This window comes from Dendrobates tinctorius, unplaced genomic scaffold, assembly GCF_039654945.1.
Source record: "Dendrobates tinctorius isolate UK_male_01 unplaced genomic scaffold, ASM3965494v1 ptg000302l, whole genome shotgun sequence".
Lineage (NCBI taxonomy): Eukaryota > Metazoa > Chordata > Amphibia > Anura > Dendrobatidae > Dendrobates > Dendrobates tinctorius.
The window spans coordinates 4,214,989-4,240,066 of NW_027361969.1; the positions used below are offsets into that span (position 1 = coordinate 4,214,989).

Consider the following 25,078-nt stretch of genomic DNA (forward strand, 5'->3'; position numbering starts at 1 on the left):
GACGGCCCGCTCACGGCCGCCGCTAAGCCCCGCCCCCTGCCGTGCCTCCGCTGGTAGCTCCGCCTACCGGCGCATGACGCTGCATGCGTCCTACGTCCCCTATCTTTATCACTGGGGGCGCAGGCCGTGCGCAGTATGCGTTTGGTGGCGCATGCGTCCTTTTCACGGTGCGCCGAGCACAATCAAACTGCAGCAGGTTGTCGGCGCACCGTGAAAAGGACGCATGCGCCGCCAAACGCATACTGCGCACGGCCAACGCCCCCAGTGATAAAGATAGGGGACGCAGGATGCATGCAGAGTCATGCACCGGTAGGCGGAGCTACCGGCGGAGGCGCGACAGGGGGCGGGGCTTAGCGGCGGCCATGCACGGGCCGTCGCTGCGCTCAAAAGCGCAAATGTGAAACTAGCCTCAAAGTGAACCTGTCAGCAGGATTGTGTTCAGTAACCTACAGACAGTGTCAGGTCGGTGCAGTTATACTGATTAAAATGATACCTTGGATGATGAAATCCATCTTATGGTTGTTGTTTTCAGTTAATGAGATTCTCGTGCTATGGGAGGTCTTCATGTGGCGTTCTCTGCTTACATATTCATCTGTATGGCTAATGACAGGTCACTCATCCCTCAGTCACCTGCCCCCTACTTTATATACTGCATATCTTATTGTTTGAAAAAAAAACACACAACCAATTACATTGATCATGCAGGTGCCTGCACTGTAGCAACAATACGATCTAGAATATCCATAATTTCATTTAATTTTATCATCTAATTTTCTTGAGAAAAAAAATCTTAATCAAAATGGAGCCGGCGGCCGCACCTGCACAGTATCATTATTCTGAACGCGATAGATTTTCTCTAGAAAATGACATTACAAAATCAAATGAAAATATGGATATTATAGATTGTATTGTACTACAGCACAGGTGCCTGAATGATGAATGTAATTTTTTTTTAAACAATAAGATATGCAGTATGTATAATAGGGGGCAGGTCAGTGAGGGTAAGTGACCTGTTATAAGCCCATACAGATGAATAAGTAAGCAGAGCACCACATAAATCCGGCTGCCCCAAAGCACGAGAATCTTATTTACTGAAAACTACAAATACAGATTAAACTTCAACCACAATACAGATTTCATGACCCAGGTATCATTTTAATCAGTATAATGGCGCAAACCTGACACTGTCTATAGTTTACGGAGCACAATCCTGCTGACAGGTTCCCTTTAAGGCAAGGAAGGGAAGGTAGCACATACACAATTCTTGCAAAGGGTCCCTTTGAACAAAATATCGGCCCATGTTCAATTGCCTGTATGCAAAATGCATATTCACAATCCGTAATGCATTACTAACCCACCTCCACTCCAGTGCCAGTTCTCCAAAATTGACTTGTCTTTTGTTGTAGGCTACAAAAGGTAACATCATGATAGGTCACATGTACTGTAGTTATCACTGGGCTCAATGGTCTTGTGATGTGGACAGGCTTACATACACATTACACAAAAGTAAGCCAAACCCACCAATTTTTACATGATTGTCCAACAGTTTGTGTATGGTGCCTCCAAACTCTCCGCCAAACATATGTTGTGGTGGAGAGAAGGATCCGGCCTGTTGGATTTCCAGTAGCTGATCATTTTTTTCTTTTCCAAGAAATAATATGCTGTCAGAAGAGTCTGCAGGAAGACCGAAGAAACTGCAGGAGGACAGAGGAGTCAGAGGAGTTTAGAGAAGTCCAGCAGTGACTCTCTCATAGAGAACACAGGAGCACATAAAGCTGAGTGTTCCAGTGTCAGGCGGAGCTAACAGGGATCGCTGCTCGTCAAAATAATTGTTCAACCAACAACTAATGTGTATGGGGCCTTACCTGTTCATGAATGCTAATCCTAGTGATTAGTAGCAGTAGTCACATGCTCTGCAATTGTGATGTCACTACTGCAGCCTGTCAACAAAGATGCGAGTAGCAATGGAGGCAGCACTGGACCTGGGGAAAGTATTGGCGTTTTTTTTTTGTACATCCACAAGTTTACAGGCAAATAAAAATGAATCCTGGATAACCTGTGTACTGGAGTGGTGTAGCACATGGCAAAAAACAAAATTTACTGAACCTTGCATTGCATCCTGCTATTTTTCCTTGATGTGGGAGGAAAGGGTATTTTATAGGCTAGTGGAATTTTTTTATATGAACTTATAAAAAGTGAATTATTTTTATATTAATTTTAGTGGTTATCATCTCCTTTTTTTCTGGTTGTATGATAGTGTCAGTGAGTTACCACTGTGTTAGATCAATATCTATGGGAGGGCTCTAGAAATATTTACATTATAAGTGGGTGAAATAAGTATTGAACACGCCATCAATTCTCTAAGTAAATACATTTCTAAAGCTGCTGTTCTCATGAAATTCCCAACAGATAATAATAACAAATTTTATTTCTATAGCGCAGACATATTCCGCAGCACTTTACATTTCAGAGGGGACTTGTACAGATGATAGACATTACAGCCTAACAATAATCACATAGATCATAACAGATACCAAGAGGAATGAGGGCCCTGCTCGCAAGCTTACAATCTATGAGGGAAAAAGGGGAGACACGAAAGGTGGATGGTAACAATTGCCCTGATTGTTTGGACCAGCCATAATGTTAAGTGTGTAACAGTACAGACACAGAGGGCTAATAGATGCATAAAGCATGTGGGAACATGATACGGGGAACCTTGTTATGGTAAAACTTTTGACTGTGCCACATAGGGATAGTTAGGTTAATGTGTTGAGGCGATAGGCCAGTCTGAATAAATGAGTTTTCAGGGCACGCTTAAAATTGTAGGGATTGGGGACTATTCGTATTGACCTGGGAAGTGCATTCCAAAGAATTGGCGCAGCACGTGTATAGTCTTGGAGACGGGAGTGGGAGGCTCTGGCTATCGAGGATGCTAACCTCAGGTCATCAGCAGAACGGAGGGCACAGGTAGGGTGGTAGACTGAAACAAGGGAGATGTAGGGTGGTGCTGAGCCATGGAGTGCTTTGTGGGTGAGGGCAATAAGTTTGTACTGGATTCTGGAGTGGATGGGTAGCCAGTGTAAGGACTGGCACAAGGTAGAGGCATCGGTGTAACGATTGGCGAGGAATATGATCCTGGCTGCAGCATTCAAGACAGATTGGAGAGGGGAAAGTTTGGTAAGAGGGAGACCGATTAGAAGAGTTACAATAGTCCAGACGAGAATGAATGAGAAACAGTAAGAGTTTTTGCAGAGTCAAAGGTAAGAAAAGGTCGAATTCAAGAAATGTTTTTGAGATGCAGATAACAAGAGCGAGCCAGTGATTGGATGTGGGGGGTGAATGAAAGCTCGGAGTCGAGTATGACCCCAAGACAGCGGACATGTTGCTGGGGAGTAATAGTGGAACCACACACGGAAATGGCAGTGTCAGGTATAGGTGCATTAGTAGAGGGAGGAAACACAAGGAGTTCAGTCTTTGACAGGTTCAGTTTCAGATATAGTGAGGACATGATGTTAGACACAGCGTTTAGACAATCGCCGGTGTTTTCTAGAAAGGCTGGCGTGATGTCAGGAGAAGAAGTGTATTATTGGGTGTCATCAGCATAGAGATGGTACTGGAAACCAAATCTACTGTTTTACCAATAGGGGCAGTGTACAAGGAGAAGAGGAGGGGGCCTAGAACCGATCATTGAGGAACCCCAACAGTAAGGGGAAGATGAGAGGAGGATGAGCCGGAAAAAGATACAGTAAAGGAGCGGTCAGAGAGATAGGAGGAAAACCAGGAGAGAACGGTGTCCTTGATGCCGATGGAGCGGAGCATAGAGAGGAGGAGCTGATGATCCACCGGACCATCACCGGAACATCCACCAGATGTTCGTAACAACCCATCCATTCCACACAGGCAAAGAAATCAAACCATAGATGTCCGTACATTAAGTAATGTGTAATAATGAGAAATGACACAGGAAAAAAGTATTGAATACACTTAATGAAATGTATTTAGTACATCGCACAAAAGCTTTTGTTGTTGATGACAGCTTCAAGATGCCTCCTATATAGAGCAACTAGTTGCATACCTCGCTCAGGTGTGAATTTGGCACATTCTTCCACACAGTCTTCAAATCCTGAAGTTTCCATAGGCTCCTTCTATGAATTTTCTATTGGATTTCATTCTAATCCTGTAGAAAGTAAGCCCGCCAGGGCGGTGTCCTCTCCCCTCTGTATCAGTCTGTCATTGTTAGTTTGCTTACTGTAAGTGATATCTGTAATTTGTATGTAACTCCTTCTCATGTACAGCACCATGGAATTAATGATGCTATATAAATAATAATAATATTGGATTCAGGTCAGTTGACTGGCTGGACCATTCTAGCAGCTTTATTTACCTGCTCTGAAACCAATTTAGTGTTTCCTTCGCTGTGTGTTTGGGTTCATTGCCTTGCTGAAATATCCACCCTCATTTCATCATCACCATCCTGCAGCAACTATCAAGGATGTCAAGGCACATTTATTCATTCGTCCATTCTTCCTTTAATTATATAAAGTTTGCCAGTGCCATATACTGAAAAAGAGCCCCACACCATGATGTTCCCACCTCCAAACTTCAATGTTGGTATGGTGTTTTTGGGGTGATATGCAATGTCTTTTGGCCTCCAAACATGTTGTGTATTCTGGCATCCAAACAGTTCAATTTTAGTCTCATCTGACCCAACTATATTCTCCCATTTTTCACAGGCTTGTCTAAATATTTTTCAGCAAACGCTTCAGAAAGATTTAGCAGACTCTGGAGTTGTGGGTACATTGTTCTACTGTTCAGAGACACATGCACAAATATGGCCTTCATGGAAGAGTCATCAGAAGAAACCTCTCCTGTGTCCTCACCATAAAATTCAGCATCAGAAGTAAGCAAAAGAACATCTAAACAATGCATTTTTGAAACAAGTCCTGTGGACCTATTAACTTAAAATAAAACTCTTTGGCCACAATGATTAAATGTATGTGTGGAGAAAAAAGGTACGGAATTTCACAAAAATATATCTCGCCAACCATTAAGAATGGGGGTGGATCAATCATGCTTTGGGGTTGTGTTGCAGCCAATGGCACTGGAAACATTTCATGGGTAAAGGGAAGAATGGATTCCTTGAAATTTAAACATTTAACACCATCTGTAAAAAGCTGAAGTTGAAAAGAGGATGGCTTCTACAAATGGAAAATGATCATAAACACACATCAAAATCAACAATAGAATACCTCAAAATGCACAAGCTGAAGATTTTACAATGGCCTTTACAGTCGCCGGATCTTACCATTATTGAAAATCTATGGCTAGACCACAGAATAGCAGTGCATGCAAGATGACCCAGAAATCTCACAGAACTGGAAAAATTTTCCAAGGAATGGATGAAAATCCCTTAAAAAGAACTGAAAGACTCTTGGCTGGCTACAAAAAGCGCTTACAAGCTGAGATACTTGCAAAAGGGGGTGCTATTAGCTACTAACCATGCAGGGTGCCCATTTTGCTTTTTGTAATTTTTTAAATATAAAAAATTACAATGCATATTTTTGCCAAAAATACAAAGCAAATGTGTTATCTTAAACTTTGGGCATTTTAGTGATCATTTCATCTTTAACTTGCTTAACTGTTCATAATGACAGTAATTTTGACAAGGAGTGCCCCAACCTTTACATGTGACTGTATCTATATATATCTCTACCATATATAACATGTATCTCCAACATTACCGTTTCTCCTCCTATCCCTGGAGCCAAGTATATATTCATACCTATATCCATGTTTATCTATATAGTAGTCTACACACTGATTATTCATTATTTCTGATCTGTGATATTCTGGTGTTACCATGTTATATTATCTGTGACTGCAGATGTGGATTCTATTATTCAATATGCAGTCCTTTTTTTATCATACTCGGTGTACAGTAATCATACAAGAAGAGAGGCAGATGCACATCCAGATAAAACAATGGTGTGAATAAATTTAAAACCAACTGATTAATAAAGTTTACATAGTATTTCACTACATCCTATATTGGCCTGATTCTTTGGTTTTTGTTCTCTGTTCATTCCAAATATCAATAAAGACTGACACCTAGAAGACGCTACATGCCCAAAGACTCCCGCCCTTACAAGGGCAGTCAAGGGCTGACTCCCAACACATTTCCTAGGCCAGGATTTATCAGGGAAATTTCTCTAAGGCCGCAGTCACAGTGATATGCTAACAACACTCAGTTCCAGCTCTGATGCGAGCATGAGCTGACTGCCAGTGATCTGTGCTCCGATCCTCTTGCATGCGAGCATCGGAGCACAGGTGCGGAGACAGAGAAAGTAATTTCTACATCTCCTCCATTGCTGGTGTCCACAGAAATCGCTCTCCACTTTGGTGATATTTGATTGCAGTGCAATGTTTCACACGCACCCATAGAATTGCATAGGTACAGCAAACCCAATTCACTGATTATTTCACTGGATAAACTTGTGGGTGGAGGCACCCCTGTTTAATAAGTAGCCTTGCTTAAATACATAGTCTCATTTGGTGTACAGGACACTAGGTGGTTATACTGAGCAGCCTGGGTCATGGTATGGGTTCAATTACTCTATGGAGTCTTATAGCAATTCCCCCGATGAATCCTGGATAAGGAAACTCAATAGGCGGCACATACAGAAAGGACAGGGCCAAGTGCGATAAAAAAAAATCAGCTGTGGATTGCCCTTGTAAGGGCGGAAGTCTTTGCGGACATAGAGCCCTGTAGGTGTCAGACTTTAGGGATATTTGGTATCCTCCAGACATCCTGAATGAACAATCATGACATCCTTGACTGACACCGCCTCTTCAACACCAACCAAATAGGTGAGAGAATTCCACTTTTGTACATCACTGTTTTTGAATAGGTAAGAGCATGAAATTTCTTAAGAACCATTGCTGCTTCATATGTATATATATATATATATATATATTTTTTTTTTTTTTTAATATCACCATTGTGATTTGTCTATTTTTGAACACGTCTTAGGGGTCATGACTGTATTTTGAGCATTTGTGTCCAACTACTGTTGGGTTCTTTGACCCAGTGTTCAATTTTGTTTTTGGAATTGTGATTTTGATTCTAATTCTCCGATTAACATCGGTTCCCCCATAATTGGAATAATTAACACTGCAATTCTATTGTTAATATTAATAGGACTATCATTTTGTCTACTTGTTGATATGAAGTGCAAATTATAGGAGATGACACCTATACTACATTAGTTCTTATCTACCATTTTAGATTTTGATTATTGATTGGTCTCAGATTTTAGATTGATTAGTTTTTTAACAAAATTCTTTTGTAAGCAATGTCATCTGTGTGTTTTGCAACAATAAGGTGGCGAAGGTCTTGAGACAGCTCACTGTTTTTTTTTATCAATCATGAGTTGTTTCTTGTGTGGACCTTGGTAATGAAACACCTTTTTATAGGTCATTAGTTAAACCAGCTGAGATTTTTGACTAAGTGTTAGGATTGCTTTCTAATTACTGATAGATTGATGTCATTATTTTCCATGGCTTTTTGCACCTCTCCATGTTTTTCAATAATTTTTCCCCGTGTAATTTTTAATTAGCACACATAACTTAATGTATGAACATTTATGGTTTGATTTCTTTGCCTATGTGGATTTGAGGGTTGTAACCAACATCTGATTAGAATTTCATGTCAATAGCACATTTAGAAGTATATTTACTTAGAAAATTTGGGATGTGTTGAATACTTATACAGTGGGTGAAATATGTAGCCCTAAAGTGTAACATGTTATGTGAGACTTATTTTGAAATATATAGAAGCGTGATTCATTACTTCACAAAACACATTTCCACTGCTTCATAACCCAGTGGTGGCAGCTTTCTATCAATCCATCCATCACTTGGTATTGTGCTTGGTTATGTAAGGCTGGCATGCATCTGCTCGGCTATGGAAACCCATTCAAAGAGCTCACAGAGTACAGTTTTTCTACTGATGTTAATGTTAGAAAAGGTTTGAATCTCTGCAGTTATTTAGTTAAAAAAAAAGATTTGGAAACCTTTATGGGATCCTACTATGTAACTTTAGATGTATGTAACACCTTGTGCTCCGAAAGCTTCCATTTTTCATTAACACCATTCACAGTTAGCTGTGGAATATTTACATGGGTAGTACCATGCTCCAATTTGGTAAGTTATTTAGAAACAACCATTAATTTAGGTTTCATTGAGAGGTTCATTTTTTTGCACTGAAATGAAAAAACACAAACGATTTTCATCAGTGAGCTAGACTTCATCAGTGTTTGGACAGTGCATTAGTTCTTACCATCAGTGATTTTCTTGTATGCTGAAAAAAAAAAGTTTCTTATACCCATTACAATGATAAAAATGGATAAAAATTAATGAGTATATTACTTTATACATCCTATATTGTTAGTTCCTCCTATGTTAACTGTAGTAGTCACATAACACAGTGCTACAAAAAGGTGATTGCTTCATAGAAGGAATACTCTGTGAGAAATTGATACACTGTGTAATGCACTGAGGATAGAAGGGTTTACAGTGCAATCATGTTTAAAGCGGTAGGGAAATTTGTGGATAAGTTTCTGAGATGACGAAAGCTTGTGTTTTGTGATAAGAAGCTCCAAATTTACACCAGATCTTCACTTCAAAACTTGCTGTCTATTGGTGGGACTATAAACACAGGCCATGAGTATCCTCTTATAGATAGGCCTCAAGATGGTGGAGTTGGCTGTCTCTGGACTCCGTCCACTTCTGCATGAAAGCAGACATAGGACATGTTAATGTCTGTACATGCGTATTTGGTCACATAAGTTGACAAATCAGGGGACAGTTGTCAGCAGTTATGTGGTTAATTCATGAGATCATCACCATTTTGAGCCAATGTTTGCAGTCCTCTATATGGGCAGCAAGGGGCTTAAAATTAACACCTCTGTTTAGAGTTTACAGGAACAAAACACAAAAGTTGATGGCCTATTAGTAGAATTGTACATTAAAAATACTGCAATACTGGCACAAACTTGAACAAAATTATTCTTAAACGGAATCTGTCAGCAGGTTTTTGCTATATAATCTGAAGATAGCAGGAAATAGAGGCTGAGACACAGAATTCAGCAATGTGTCATTTGTCAAGAAGTGGTACTATTTTTTCACGGCGAAGGATTTATCACTACAAGATTAACATTGCAGACTAGTTCGGCAACTAAGCACCTCACCATCTATTGACTTTGTACATAGACACCCTGGTGTGGGCAGGGGCAGCTTCCTCAGCTCTGCTTCATTGCTAAAGCGATTGTGTTAGAACGGCTGCACTAAGTAATCTAAGTGATACATCGTAGGATTCAGCTTCTCTTTGCCTACATCAGGCTGCTCTCAGATGAGGTAGCAAAAACCTACTGACAGATTCCCTTTAACATGATTCTACAAACGGAGCTGTGCTTTAGCTTATCACATTTCATTATTTACATCTTACCCAAACTACTTATAGTAACTTTTCTTCCTTAAATGCATGTCCATACCATTACTTTCTCTTAAAACTGTCATTTGGATTTCAATATATAAACATCTCCAGAATTATAATCATCTCTTGATCAAGAACAATAGAGAATGGTGGTCCTGATACCCTACTCTCTTATGTTTCACATAACACTGAAATATACATTACATTGTGGTCATTACCAACAAGGTCTGTGGTTTATTGTATCTACAAATGGACATCTTAAGGCCCCAATAAATATTAGATAGCCGACGGACAAACGATTGTTCAACCGACAGCCATATCTCCTGATTCCATACATAGGATCTTTCAGCTCAGCTGAAAATTCATGTGTTTTCAAAGTGGAGAGCAGAAAAAGTCACTGACAGACAGTTCTGGCATTGTCTTATCTCGTGAATCACAGCAGGTTCAGGCATTAAAACTCAAACTGCCTGACCTTTACCTGCTCCTACATCTGTTGGAGAAGCGTTGGGAGGGCCCCCATACACATAGATCGCTGGCTGATCCCGCCAATATCTGCATATTCAGCCAACTTTAGTTTAATGTGTATGGGGCCTCCAAGCTTTTATTTGTCATCTACTGCTTTACCAAGTTCATTCATTTTTGTGACATTAAGCTTTTTTTTGACTCTTGTTCCCATAATATCTATTCCTCGGCCTTTTAGTCCTTCTCTTTTAATATGATCTTGAGGATGTGTTTCAGCTCTGACCTTTTCCATGTAGCTTAAGATTTCTTGAGGTTCTCTCATGCCCATATCCTTACATACCCAAACAATGTCCTCCTCACTTGCCACCATAATGGACTGCATATTACGATCATAAGTTACCCTTTCAAATCTTCTTCCTCCGTGAGGAGGAGTTGTTTTAAGTGACTTAACTTCAGATCTTAGTGCTTCTAAAAATGCCATAGCATGGTTTGTAGAAGTAGAAAATGAGCTGGCATCCGACTGACATTCACTATTAGTCTCAGTCTCATGCACATTTTTTACTGGATGGAAAGTACTTGTTAGAGTTTGAGAACCCGAGTTACTGGCAAACCACTGCCCTCTTTCTTCCTCTTCCTCACCCACTGCTCCTTGGGATTTTGGTTCATCAGCATCTGACCCATCTAACCATACCCAGTTTGGCGCCTCAGGATTGCAAGGGCCATCATGTGCTGATTTTTTCCTGTACCTTCTTATGAAAGCTAGACAGCTAAAAAAGAACAGAAGGGTTAGAAGACAAAATATTGCAAGAAGTCCATAAAGTCCTTTTTCCAAGCCTGGTATTCCCCATCGTGTTGTAACAATGTCATCAGCACCTGCATGAGATCTATCATCTTCTATGGTAGTGTGATCACTCCTAAGGATTATGTCATTGGTTCCTGGAATAACATTGTTCGCACTTGAGATGTCACGATCTCTGGACAAAAGGATAGTATCCCCCTGTATTATATCTCTTTCAGGACGTTCATCAGCTATTGTTCCATTTCTTTGAAATGTAACCCTGGTATACCCAGCACTAAGTAAGCCACTGGATTGTTTTACTCTACATCTCTCTGGTAAGAAGAGAGACGTACGCAGTAAAGGTTCGTCACCCAGATCTTCAAAAATTATTACTGGCAAAGACCAGTAATTTGCTGTTGTCACAGTTCGACCAACTGACAAAACTGAGGTATCAGAGGACAAAACAGATAAAGACAGCTCTTGAGGATTATAGATGGTTATTGGAGAGACCGACATATCACTGAAAATTAGCCAGACAGACAGAACAGCCTCCTAAAAAAAAGAAGAAAAAAAATCATTAATTTAACTGTTAACTGCTTGGATGAATTTGATTTCACATTCGTAAGCAAAGACACAGCTGGCAGGATGTGTTTTTCACCCAGAATCATAAGGAACTGAGCCAATGCCATTAACAGTCAGTTATGTTAGATGCCAAAGCCTGGAAGCACACTAGTGCAATTGCAGGTTGACATGGTCATCAACTGCCAAAGAATGGTCCACAGGTCTGCCATGCTAGTACATAAGACTTACTTGTGTTACTGTGTTACTTGTATGGATATTTGAAATGTGTGTATGGTTTTCTCAACTTTTATTTAAATAAAAGCTAAACCTAGAAATAAATGATTAAATTAAACGAGAAACAAATTTGTTGTCACTGTTCAATAGTCTATTACATTTTCTGCATGATCCTGAAACAGGCAGTCTTTCAGTAAACCTGCAGAAAGTGAAGTGATTAAAATAATATTCTCATATTATTAAATAGTTTTAATTAGAAAAAAACAAGTCAATTGAAAACTTACTTATTTTCATGTTGTCTATCTGATGTCATTCTCCTGCAATGAGAGCTTTTATCTTTCATAGTGTACAGCTGGTTTCCATTGAACTCAGTCCTTGCTGGGAGGTCTGAGTAGTTACATACCAGGAGTGAGGTTAACTCCTAATACCCCAGTCACCTCTCTCCAGGACATTGATTTCTATACAGCAGTTAGCTGGTCACCTCTTTCCATCTCAGCTTCTGATGAGCTGCTGTTAAAAATCTTGCAAAATTACCAGCAGGTCTCCTAATCAGGGCTCTCACTGTCTGGAGCTGTGTGCTTGTTGAAATGTCCTGTTATCTCTAGTTGTTAATATATTGATAACCAGGTAGACTCCACAACAAACCACTGATAACTGAATGTGTTACAGCAGAGCATACGCTGAGCTATATAGTTCTACTCATGCTACAGATATATCACCAGAGCTGTCACTCAGGGAGGAGTGCCCACTCTGCCAGAAACCAGGAAATAAGGAGACTGCACACTGCTTTAAAGAACCACCAACTCGTAACTATTTATTTGGGCAGTGGTCGCATAATAGCCTGTTTACACAGACAGACATGTTAACAATGCACACTGAATAATCTGTAAGGGGGCCATTACACACAACGATTGGTGACGCTGCAACGATATCGTTCACAATGTTTGGGACATTGAAGTGTGTAACGGGACCCTAAGAGTACGATCCACTGTACAGAATGATGATTGTGGATCACAAAACAACATTTCACCATAGTATCAAGTGTTTTGCTCTTTTGTTGGGTGATTGGCAGACAACAAGAAATGAGGTTTCAGAGCAACACTTTTTCATAATTTTGCATTGTAAATGGACCCTTAGGTCACGCTCATTCATTCAGTATGCTACATCAGCGTTTGTAAGCCAAAACCAGGAATGGGTGAAAAATGCACAAATGGTGCGACTGTTTCTATTTTACTTTAACTCTGATTGTTCCACTCATGGCTTTGGCTTACAAATACAGAGATAAAATACTGACCAAATACTGAACGTGTGAATGTGGCCTTAGGCTACCTTCCTAAGATGAGTATTTGGTGAGTTTTTGAGGTTGCGGATTTTCTGCACCTGTTTGGTAAGTTAGGTTATGTTAAATAAAGCTAATTTGTTTTTGATACGTCCTAGCATTTGGCTTTATCAATAAATTTTAATCAAAGAGAAATGGAAGCATGTGACCCAAAGAAGCTGGAGGATGAGGAGGCAGTCAGCATCCATAAAGCTGAAGAACTGCTACCAGGTTCTCACACAGGACAACTACAAGGATGTACATCAAAAAAGTGCTTTGCCCACAAAGAACACTTCAGTAAGCATTCAGCAGTCTCTTGAAGGGAGAAAAAAGAGCAGTGGTAAAGAAGAAAAAGAGAGTGGTGGTCATGGAGATTCCCTACTGAAAAGAAGACAAGCCACTATCTGAGGATCAGACATCACAATAAGTGTGCTGTCTTCCAGGTGCACAAATCAAAGATGCGCTCCGATTTGCTAAGGGGCCCACACTGGCACAGAGGTATAAACTTACTCTCTGCGCAGACGCACTCCATGTGTGTGCTATGCCTCTGTTGTGGCACTGCAGGCCGGACGCGATGCCGTGGTGACTGGGAGTGATGACGTGTCCTTCCCATTATTCGCAGCGCGTGCCGGCTCGCCCCATCACGTGGAGGGGTATCATGCTGGACTGCGCGCTGATTCGCTAAGGGGCCCACACTCCTCCATATAAATATTCCCGCACTATCAATTAGACCACGTCTCGCATCAAGGCTCCAGTGTGTCCCAGTTCTACCCCCCTGCACATGGCTAACATCATGCCCCAAGGTAATGCTGCTCCTCATTTTCCCTTTATTTAAGCACCTTCATGTTCGGGATTATTATGCATCTGTTGCTAGCATGTGGTCATTGACCTTGTAGCCTATATTTTAATGATATTATATGGAATATGATTCTTTTATGCTCCGTACTGGGGCATGTGCAGGCTAGCCATCGGAAGTTGGCGTTATTAACTCTTTGTTTATATATTCCTTGTGGACATTTACTTCTCATGTATGTAGCCTTGTGCGGGTGTCTGTAGTGAGACACCTGTTTCTCTTCCCGGTGATTTATTATTTCCATCTATACATTCTTGTCAGCACTGTTTTTTTTTTCCCCAAGAATACATTTTTATTGAAGTTTTCATATAAGGTAAATAAAGAAAATCTCAATACTGACATATGCTTAAGGATACATATAAAAAGAGATACAAACAATTAACAAACAACAGGGTAAGAGGACGGGGGGGTAGCCTGAGGAAGGGATGTCGGAGGTACACAGGTGAGAGATGTGTAGAACCAGACGAGTTTTGAGCATGCCACGTTTGCAGTGAGCTGATCACAGACTCCGAGACAGACTGAAGCCGCAGGAGGATGCGTTCTTCTTTGCTCTTTATCACACCATTTACTACAGGCCACCTGGTCAGACTGAAGATATGGATGAACTGTTTTCACATTAGATATCTCACTTAGGGCCCCGTCACACATAGCGATCTCGCTAGCAAAATCGCTGCTGAGTCACAAGTTTTGTGACGCAACAGCGATCTCACCAGCGAGATCGCTGTGTGTGACAGCTATCAGCGACCGGCCCCCCTGCCGGTATCGCTGATCGCTCTTGGAAAGCCCTGGACATTTCTTTGATCGCTGGTCTCCCACTGGCCAGCACGCATCGCTGCATTTGACAGGCGGGAGACCAGCCATCAGCTGGTAACTAAGGTAAACGCAGGGTTTCTAAGCACTGGGCGGTGCTTAAAAATCCTCTGTGTACCTTAGTTACCAGCGCGCTGATGCAGGGAGCTGGTAACTAAGGTACACATCGGGTTTCTAAGTGACGCACACCCCTTAGAAACCCGATGTGTACCTTAGTTACCAGCTCCCAGCATCAGCGCGCTGGTAACTAAAGTACACAGCGACGCCGCACGCTCAGCGTCGCTGGTGCTGATCGCTGGTGAAGCTGCCTTTTGACAGCTCACCAGCGATCATGTAGCGAATCACCAGCGATCCTGACACGTTGATATCGTTGTCGGGATCGCTGGTGAGTCGCAATGTGTGACGGGGCCCTTAGACAAAAGTAATGGGTCCTGAAAATTCTTATCTTCTCTCACTGACAACTTTATCTTTCAAAAGGTAGAAAAGAGAACAAGAGAGTTTGCCATCTTTGATCTAATTCTTATCAACAGGGAGGAAATGGTTGAGGAAGTAAAGTGGCTGGGAAATTAGGAGGCAGCGATCATGCCATCTTCGAATTTTGGAATACAAGGGTAGGAAGACCTGTGAGGACTAATACTTTAAGGCTGGACTTCAGAAAGGCAAATTTTAATGAACTCAGAAACAGGGTAGGAAAGGTCCAATGGCTGGATGTTTTAAAGGACAGAAATGTCCAAGAAGAAGGGGAGATTTTGCCAAATGAAATTCTCACTGTGCAATCAGTAAAAAATACCGAAGAGAAGGAAAGCTTGGAAGCATTTAAATAGACCAGGATGGACGAACAATATACACTCATCTTTAGCTCCCATCTCCTCCTACTCCTATCTAGACTTGTCACACTACAACAAAACACTGCAAAGTGCCCTAAATGAAACAGCACCTGCTACATGCAGAAAAATCTGACACAGACGACGGCAACCTTGGCACAACATGTAAACATGTTTTCTTCAGCGTCAGTGGAGAAAATTGCTTTTAGCAGAGGATTACATCCATTATAAATTCAAGCTGAAAACGTAAGAATATTTAGAATTTAGAGTCCTCAGTGGTTGATAACTTTTAATGGCTAACTGAAAAGATGGTAACACATTGCAAGCTTTCGAGACTGCTCAGGTCTCTTCATCAGGCTAGACTAATACAACATCTGAAGAATCACATACAGTATTTTTCGCTATAAGACACACTTTTTTCCCCCAAAATTTGGGGGGAAAATAGGGGTGCGTCTTATAATGCGGATATACCTTATTTGTGCTGCTGCTGCAGGTGTCTGGTGCTTGCCGCCGCCGCACTCTGCCCCCCGGTGCTGCCGCCGCGCTCTGCCCCCGGTGCTTGCCGCCGCCGCCACGCTGTGTCCCGTGCTGCGTGGGGACTCTGCCGTTCCATCCATGCTTGCTTGCCTGTGCAGGGGATTCCTTCCGGGAAAAAGGCCGCCGAGCAAGCGCAGATAGAGATCTCGGCCCTGAAATCTCGGGAGATAAGATTTCAGCGACACATTCATTCCTGCATTGAATGTGTCGCATGGATTTATGGCCTTTTTACATCAATTAAGGAATTTGCTCTTCAGACCTTCTGGGGTCATCACACAACACAGAACCAGACCCCTATCAAAGGGCAATAAAACTTTCACACTCCTTATCTGTTCCAATATTTATGTTTATCTCTCTCTCATAATGACAATTCTTCATGTCACTTGTCTTATCTATTGCGTTATTTCTGTGCTGTTTTGGGTATAAATATGTGATTCTTCAGATGTTGTATTAGTTTACCCTGATGAAGAGACCTGAGTAGTCTCGAAAGCTTGCAATGTGTTACCGTCTTTTCAGTTAGCCATTAAAAGGTATCGATCACTGAGGACTCTCAATTCTAAATATTCTTCTACCTACTGGCTAACACGGTACAAAGATATACAGTACAGACAAAAAGTTTTTTTTTCTTTATTTTCATGACTATGAAAATTGTAGATTCACTCTGAAGGCATCAAAACTACGAATTAACACATGTGGAATTATATAATTAACAAAAAAGTGTGAAACAACTGAAAATACTTTATGTCTTTTATTCTAGGTTCTTCAAAGTAGCCACCCTTTGCTTTGATTACTGCTTTGCACACTCTTGGCATTCTCTTGATGAAGAATCCTGCTGCCACGGGTGACACAGAAGGCCTGATATGCCCTTTGCGGAGACTCTCAGCTATGTACTCCTTCATGGCTTGGCGCTCAGGCTCGGACAAATTGAACAATCGAGCCTTAGGTAACTTGGCTCCGGGTACTAGCTCAATGGCACAATCGTAGGGTCTATGTGGTGGCAGTGCCTCAGTCTCACTTATGGCGTTGAAGCCAAAGCATCCCCAGTACCAGTCCTGCAGGCAAGTTATCTAACACAAGACAGCTTAATTTTTCCACATGAGTGAGACCCACTTTTAGAGAAAAAAGTACAGACCTGAAACAGATACCGTCCTGGGTAAGAGGGGACGAGTCAACTGCCACAAGTTTAACAGGATCCTGAAGCCTGACTGTCCCTATCTTATTAAGAGTCATAATTCGGGTATCAATCAGGTTCACAGCAGAACCACAGTCAACAAAAGCAGTAGTCTGAACCGAACCATTACCAAGTTCCAGTTCCACCTTGCTACGTGTTACAGAACCACTCAGCACCCAGAATATGTTGTGCAGTTATATGTATGTATAATAGGTTCCATGTGAGATGCACGTCCCTAATGCATCAGTTCACAGGCTGCGCCCCTGGGCAGAGGGGAAATGATATTCTCCTTTTGTCCACCCTCTCCCCACCTTTGTAATTCCCACAGTAAACATCGGCAGGCTCCGGCCACCTGCGGCTTTTGTAATCTATGTCTGGCCTAATGCTTGTCTATTGGCCGGCCCCCTGTATCTGTGTGATATATTCTGTGTCCTGTGAGTAAAGTGTTGTCAGGCTGGAAATACATGGAGAAGCAGTGATCTTTTATATGCGCCCATGTAACCAAGGAATTCCAGCCAGCGTCATTCATTCAGACTCCAGCCAACACAGAGCGGACCTCCGAAAACACGGGGTGGTACTGAAAGAGGTACCCCAGCTTGGTAGACCCCGTTACACTGGTGGCAGCAGCGGGATATGATACTCCTTCTACAGGAGGAAAGGAATGAATGGAAAACAACTACCAGAAGTTAAAGAGGACTACATTAAAAGATCTGGTGGAAGCCCGAGGGTTGATCGCCAGCAACAAAACAAAAGCGGATTTGATAGCAGCCATCATGGAACACGACAGTGCAGCGCCCCCCAATGTGAACGTGGAGGAGACCGAATTCCAGAGGGAGGTAAAGAACAGATTGGCGTTCTATGGCCCAAACCCTGCGGTAGAGATCATACGAGAGGTGATGGCTGATGTGCGTACTGATCTGAAGGAAAAGATAGAGCTAGCCAAGATGGAGATGGCAGACCAGACCAAAGTGGAGCTGGCCAAGATGGAGATGGCAGAGCAGAGAGAGGAGAGTCAGCGAGCAGGGGGAGCTCTGGCCTTCGACCAGGTACCTTCAACAGTAAGCCACAAAAAGATCCAGTATAATGCCTTCCGACAGTTGGGGGAGGCAGAGGAAGACATTGATGGCTTTCTGCAGGACTTTGAGCGGCAGTGTGCCCTTCATCAAGTGAAGCCGGTGGAACGGGTTCAGATTCTGGCCAGCAAGCTGACAGGCCGGGCAGCGGACGCCTATCACACGGTACCTGATGAGGACTGTATGGACTATGAGCGGATCAAAGAAGTGATCTTGGCCCGGTATGCGCTGACACCAGAGGCATACCGCCAAAAGTTCCACGGACTTATAAAACGCGTAACCGATACCCACGCTGAATGGGCCTGTAAATTACGGCGGTCACTGCTACAGTGGGTACAAGGGAGCCAAGCAACCACTAAGGAGGACGTCCTCCAGCTCTTCTTGTTAGAACGATTCTTTAATGGACTAACCCCCCGAGACACAGGAATGGCTTCGGGACAGGCGGCCAACGACTCTTGAGGAAGCCGCTCGTCTGGCCGATGAACATCATGATGCCAGGAGGCCGCAGTTGTCTGGATCAAAGATGGTCACTAGGGGCCCGCCCATGGACCTGGAGGGCCCCAAACCACCGAAGATTGTAGGGGGACCAGCTAGAAACCCGGCCTACTACAGTCCCCCTGGGGCACGATGCCACACCTGCCATCAGCTGGGCCACCTGCAAAGACAATGTCCCAACCGGACTCAGCATACCCAGTGGCCAAAGGCGGGAACAGCTACCTTCAGCCGGGCTGCTGTACACTGCTACCAAAGCGAAGCTGACCCGGCATTGGGGGCTACGACTAACCAAGGGGTGGAAGAGATGGAGGAAGTGCTGCATGAAGTAGACCCCGTGCAGGCAGCCCGGGCAGATAATCGACAACAGCATCGACAGGTCGTGTGGGTTAATGGGAAACGTATGCAGGGACTAAGAGATTCCGGAGCAACTTTGACCCTTGTGAAGCCTCATCTAGTCCGGGACCAAGAGAAGACGGACCGGACAGTGGCAGTCCGTGTAGCAGGGGGAACCATACATCGACTGCCCACTGCCAGGATTCACCTGAACTGGGGAGTCGGGGATGGCCTTGGTGAGGTCGGCTTGATGGAGGATTTGCCTGCAGACGTCTTGCTGGGAAATGACTTGGGGCCCATGTTGTCTGCATTCTCGGTGGCCCCTCTGGCTGAGACATATCCTGTGACCACCAAGAGACAAGCTCGAGCTGCGGAGGCGGAATCACACTCAGAGGAGGCCCAGGTAAGACATCCCAGCCCTACACGTATTCCCATAGCCAGACACATTTCTTGGGCCACCCCAGATGAATTTAAGAGGGAGTTACTTGAGGATCCTTCATTAGAGGGATATCGAGGGAAGGCACAGGAGGGGAGAGGGGTACTGGAAGGGGAACAGTTTGTATGGAAGCAGGGACTCCTCTACCGGATCACAGAGCAGCACCACACAGGGACGAGCCCCACTATAAAACGACAGCTGGTAGTTCCCAAGAAGTATAGGCAGGAGCTACTGCGAATCTCTCATGACATACCCTTAGCCGGGCACTTCGGCGTCAGTCGCACCAGGCATCGTCTGACACAAAACTTCTTTTGGCCGGGGGTAACCTATGATGTTCGTCAGTACTGCCAGACCTGTGACAGTTGCCAGCGCATTGGCAAGAGGGGGATCGATGAAAGGCCAAATTACACCCCCTCCCCATTGTGGAACCATTTAGCCGAGTAGCGGTCGATCTGATAGGGCCGTTAGCCAAACCCAGTCCGTCAGGGAAAAAGTATATATTGACAGTGGTAGATTATGCCACACGGTATCCAGAGGCGGTTGCGTTACCTAACATACTGGCACAGACGGTGGCGGCCGCCCTGCTCCAGGTGTTCTCACGGGTTGGATTTCCCTGGGAGATTATCTCGGACCAGGGTACCCAGTTTACAGCAGAGGTGACCAACCAACTGTGGAAGCTGTGGGGCCTAAAGTCCATTAGAAGCGCCCCGTACCACCCACAAACCAATGGGTCGTGTGAACGCTTTAACGGGACATTAAAACAGCTCATTGGGACTTTTACCAGGACATACAGGGACTAGGAGAAATTCTTGCCACACCTCCTGTTTGCCTATCGGGAGGTGCCCCAAGAATCCATGGGGTTCCCCCGTTCGAGCTGGTATACGGGAGACGGGTAAGGGGACCCCTAGACTTAGTGCTGGAACACTGGGAAGGGGAGGGCCTCATAGAAGGGGTACGTATTGTACCCTATGAGCTGGAATTCCGGGACCGCCTACAGGAGCTGACCCAGGTTGTACGTGAGAACCTGCAGGCGACACAGCGGCGCCAGCACGTATGGTACGATCGGAGGGCCAGAGAGCGCACTTTGGAAATAGGACAGAAGGTCCTGGTGTTAGAGCCCACTAAGCAGAATAAGTTTCAAGCTGCATGGCAGGGGCCCTACCAGGTAGTGGGGAAAATAGCCGACACAACCTATAATGTCGCCGATTGTGATGACCCCAGGGTTATCCGCATGTTCCACGTGAATATGCTGAAGCCCTACCGGGAGCGCCCTGAAGAGGTAGTGGCCATCTGTGCACCTGAAGCAGAGGATTTAGCTGGACTTCCCTTGCCGGATGTCTTAGGGGAAAGGACTCAGTCTAAAACATGGGACCAGGTACACTTGGGTGAAGACCTAGGCCCCCGGGAGAGACTGCAGGCGGAGGAGTTGTTGAGGCAGCGACAGAGGATGTTTTCGGGGAGACCAGGGTACACTCGCCTGGCACAACACAAGGTTGAGACCCAGGATCAGACCGCCCTACAACAAAACTCCTTCCGCGTCCCTGAGTCTGTACGAGAGGGGATGCTACAAGAAATACAAGAGATGTTGCGTTTAGGGGTCAGTGAAGAGTCAGATCGTCCCTGGGCATCCCCCGTAGTGTTAGTGCCCAAGAAGGATGGGACTACACGGTTTTGTTTAGACTATCGTAGGCTCAATGAGAAAACAGTGATGGATGCATACCCCATGCCGCGTGTGGATGAGTTGTTAGACTGGCTGGCGGGGGCAAAGTATTTGACCACCATCGATCTATGCAAAGGCTACTGGCAGATTCCCCTTAGTCCTGACCCTATTCCCAAGTCGGCATTTGTCACCCCGTTCGGCTTATTCCAGTTTCGAGTTATGCCATTCGGGATGAAGAATGCCCCGGCGACCTTCCAAAGGCTGGCTGACCGGCTTCTGGATGGTCTCCAGGACTATGCTTGTGCCTACCTGGACGACATCGCCATCTACAGTGCGACATGGGAAGAGCATCTAAATCACCTAGAGACAGTATTGGACAGGATCCACCAGGCCGGAATCAACCTGAACCCAAACAAGTGTCAAGTGGGCAAAGCAGAGGTTCAGTATTTAGGGCATTGGGTGGGAAGTGGGAAACAGCGACCAGAACCAGCCAAGATTGAGGCCATAGCCAAGTGGCCCATCCCACGCACTAAAACCCAGGTCATGGTGTTTCTAGGGACAGCGGGGTATTACAGGAAATTCGTTCCCAATTACAGCAGCGTAGCCAAGCCCCTCACTGATCTGACCCGTAAGAACCAACCCCGCCAGGTAACCTGGACCTCAGAGTGTGAGGAAGCCTTCCGCCAACTAAAGGACGCCCTCACCAATACCCCTGTATTGGCCGCACCCGATCCAACTAAACGTTTCCTTGTTCACACAGACGCTTCTATGTTTGGATTGGGGGCAGTACTGAGCCAAGTCGGGCCGGACGGCCAAGAACACCCGGTAGCTTACCTGAGTCGGAAACTACTGCCCCGTGAAGTAAGCTATGCGGCCATCGAGAAGGAGTGCCTGGCGGTAGTATGGGCACTCAAGAAGTTGCAACCATATTTGTATGGACGTCAGTTTTCCCTCCTAACGGACCATAATCCCCTAGTCTGGCTTAATCGGGTCTCCGGAGACAACGCCAGATTGCTCCGGTGGAGTTTAGCCCTACAACCTCTGGACTTCACCATCCACCACAGACCCGGCAAACAAATCGGTAACGCCGATGGTCTAAGTCGACAAACGGAACTTGTACCAACCCCATAAACTTCGGTCATCCCCAAATCGATCCGTTGAGGATCAGACTGTGTATGCCGATTGCGTCGCTGAAAAGGGGAGCCGTGTTACGTGTTACAGAACCACTCAGCACCCAGAATATGTTGTGCAGTTATATGTATGTATAATAGGTTCCATGTGAGATGCATTTCCGTAATGCATCAGTTCACAGGCTGCGCTCCTGGGCAGAGGGGACACGATATTCTCCTTTTGTCCGCCCTCCCCCCACCTTTATAATTCCCACAGTAAACATCGGCAGGCTCCGGCCACCTGCGGCTTTTGTAATGTATGTCTGGCCTGCCGCTTTTCTATTGGCCGCCCTCTGTATCTGTGTGATATATTCTGTGTCCTGTGAGTAAAGTGTTGTCAGACTGGAAATACATGGAGAAGAAGTGATCTTTTATATGCGCCCATGTAACCAAGGAATTCCAGCCAGCGTCATTCATTCAGACTCCAGCCAACGCAGAGCGGACCTCCGAAAACACGGGGTGGTACTGAAAGAGGTACCCCAGCTTGGTAGACCCCGTTACACACCTGAAGCACCATTCTTGCACGTGAGGAAAATTGTACCTGAAGGTCTGGGTAGCCTCCTCGACTACTACCCAGACCTAGTCGTTTGTCGCCATCTTGGAGGATGACGGACAAGAGGGGCAGTCCTTCTTCCAATGTCCAGATTCCCCACAATAGAATCACAACTGCTTCTCCCGGCGGCGTTTTCTTTCCTTCTCCTCACAGGTGACAGCGCTCACCTCCATAGCCACAGGAAGAGTCCGGGTCTCACCTCCACTGGAGAATAATGGTGTTTCAAGTTGCATAACACCTCTTGCCCGCAGTCTGCGATCCATGCGAACCGCTTGGGTCATGGCATCCTCCAGGGAGTCAGGTGGAGGATGGAGTGCCAGGGCATCCTTCAGACGTTCACACAGGCCTCTACGGAACAGTCCCTGAAGGGCGGCATCACTCCAAGAAATCTCAGCTGCCCAACGTCTAAATTCAGAACAGAACCACTCGGCCGAGTGCTTCCCCTGACAGACACTCATCATCTTGTCCTCAGCCAAACGCACTCTATCGGGCTCATCGTAAATAAGCCCTAAGGCATCAAAAAACGCATCCACAGTCATTCTCTCCGGGGCAGAAGAGGAAAGAGAAAATGCCCAGCCTTGTGGGCCCCCTTAAGCAGGGACATAACCACCCCTACCCTCTGTTTCTCATCCTCAGAGGAGCGGGGTCTCAAGGAGAAAAAGAGCTTACAGCCCTCAAACGCTCTAAAATCGTTTTTGTTAGCAGCAAACATATCTGGCAACTTAACCGGAGATTCGGGACTAAAATGACATCTCTATTCCCCACCTGCTGAAAGCCTGCGGAAAGCACCCCCTGAACAGAGTCCGCAACCTGCCGTTGGGACTTAGCTTCTGCAGCGACTGAGTCAAGCATTTCACCTGCTCAGATAAAGCATGCATTGGGTCCATGCTGCAGAAGTGAGGACAAAAAAAAAAAATGTTCACGGTCAGTTATAATGTCAGGAACACCGCACTGCACTTGCTCACTGAGCCAGTGCGTGTGTCCTGAGTAAGACAAACTGTGCTCAGCGATACCTGTGGAGCGGGCAGCACCAGAGAAGGCGCGTGCTTCAGACCAGCAGAACCTAAGCCACGTGACTGCTGGGGGCGTGGCCTAAACCTCAGAGAGCTGGGAGCTGCAAGAAAACTCATAGCAGGGTAACTACGGGACAACGTTACCAAGAGGCATAGACAGGCTGGGGTCAAAGCACGAAATAGCATGACAAAACCAGAGGAGAGACAGAACGGGGAGTCAGGACATAGCCAATGAGTCATACACGGAGATATATGCAAAGAATAGTCAGGTCACAGGCAAGGAGTCATACACAGAGAGGGTAGTGCAGTATCAACAGGCAAACTCACAACGGGAGACAGAACCGGGTCAGAACCATATAAGCAAGCTAGAAGACAACGAACAGGCACACAGGGGTCAACACACTCAGGCCAAAGTATAACTGACGGGGATGGGAGTTTCTCAGGGCTATAAGAAGCTCTCCCTGAGCCAAAGAGAGGCCACAATAATTAACCCCAGGTGTGCAGGTCAAAGCCAATGTAAGGGGGTGAAGTGCAAGAAGAGCCAGGAGAGGGCTGCCTCCTTTGCTCCATGCCTCGAACAGTTAAACAGGGCAGCAGGTTCCCCGGGAGACAGAGGAGGGGCTGAGCACAGGGGGCCAGGAGAGGAGAGCAGAGAGCAGGAAATCTTCCTGGGTTTTCTCTCAGTGCAGCATGGGGAGCTGAAGGGAAAGGACGCTGATAGAGACTGCAGAAGAGACAGAGCTCCCAGTCACAGAGAGAGTCCGGGGTATCGTTGCAAAGGGACAGCAGAACGTTAGTATGTGAGCCTGCATACTGTGGAGACATTGGAGCGGCGTCCTGACCCCGTGGACAGACTGAGATCTGCAGAGAAGCTGAGACCGTATCCTGTGACTACTAACAGTTGGAATCTGCAGTGACAGATAAGTTGTGTCCTGATCCCCCTGTGAAGTCTGTGTGTGCAGAGCAAGGGCTGTATGCTGTGACTAGAGACTTCCCTATGAATCTCCTCAGAGAGACTGTGATAGTGGCAAGAAGCTTTCTTGCAGACAGGCTGTATTCAGTGGCTGAGACGTTTCCCTGTGACCAAGGAACAGACTGTAATGTGACACTGACCTGCCAAGAGAGACTGGCACAGGCAGATCCCCTGACCCTGGTGAGGGAACGCCGCTGCCGCGGCAGAGGGAGGGATCCTGCATACAGGGGAATACCGCCATTACCGTACCCCTTGAGCCTCCACGTTACCCCCCCATACGCCAGTTGGACGACATCAAGCATCCCTTGCACCTGGGTGCCTACGTGGGAGAA

General features: G+C 45.1%; 1 protein-coding gene across 3 annotated transcripts in view; it reads right to left on the reverse strand.

Moving 5' to 3' along the window:
- Positions 1–4,944: 4,944 nt before the first annotated feature.
- The window catches only part of TMEM132A (transmembrane protein 132A), a 310,163-nt gene continuing 290,029 nt past the window's right edge, over positions 4,945–25,078 (reverse strand). For all 3 annotated transcript variants that reach the window (XM_073560699.1, XM_073560700.1, XM_073560701.1), the window contains one exon: positions 4,945–11,285. In XM_073560699.1, the coding sequence (XP_073416800.1) occupies positions 10,095–11,285 (1,191 nt within the window). In that variant the 3' untranslated portion in view covers positions 4,945–10,094. The remainder of the gene's footprint in view (positions 11,286–25,078) is intronic.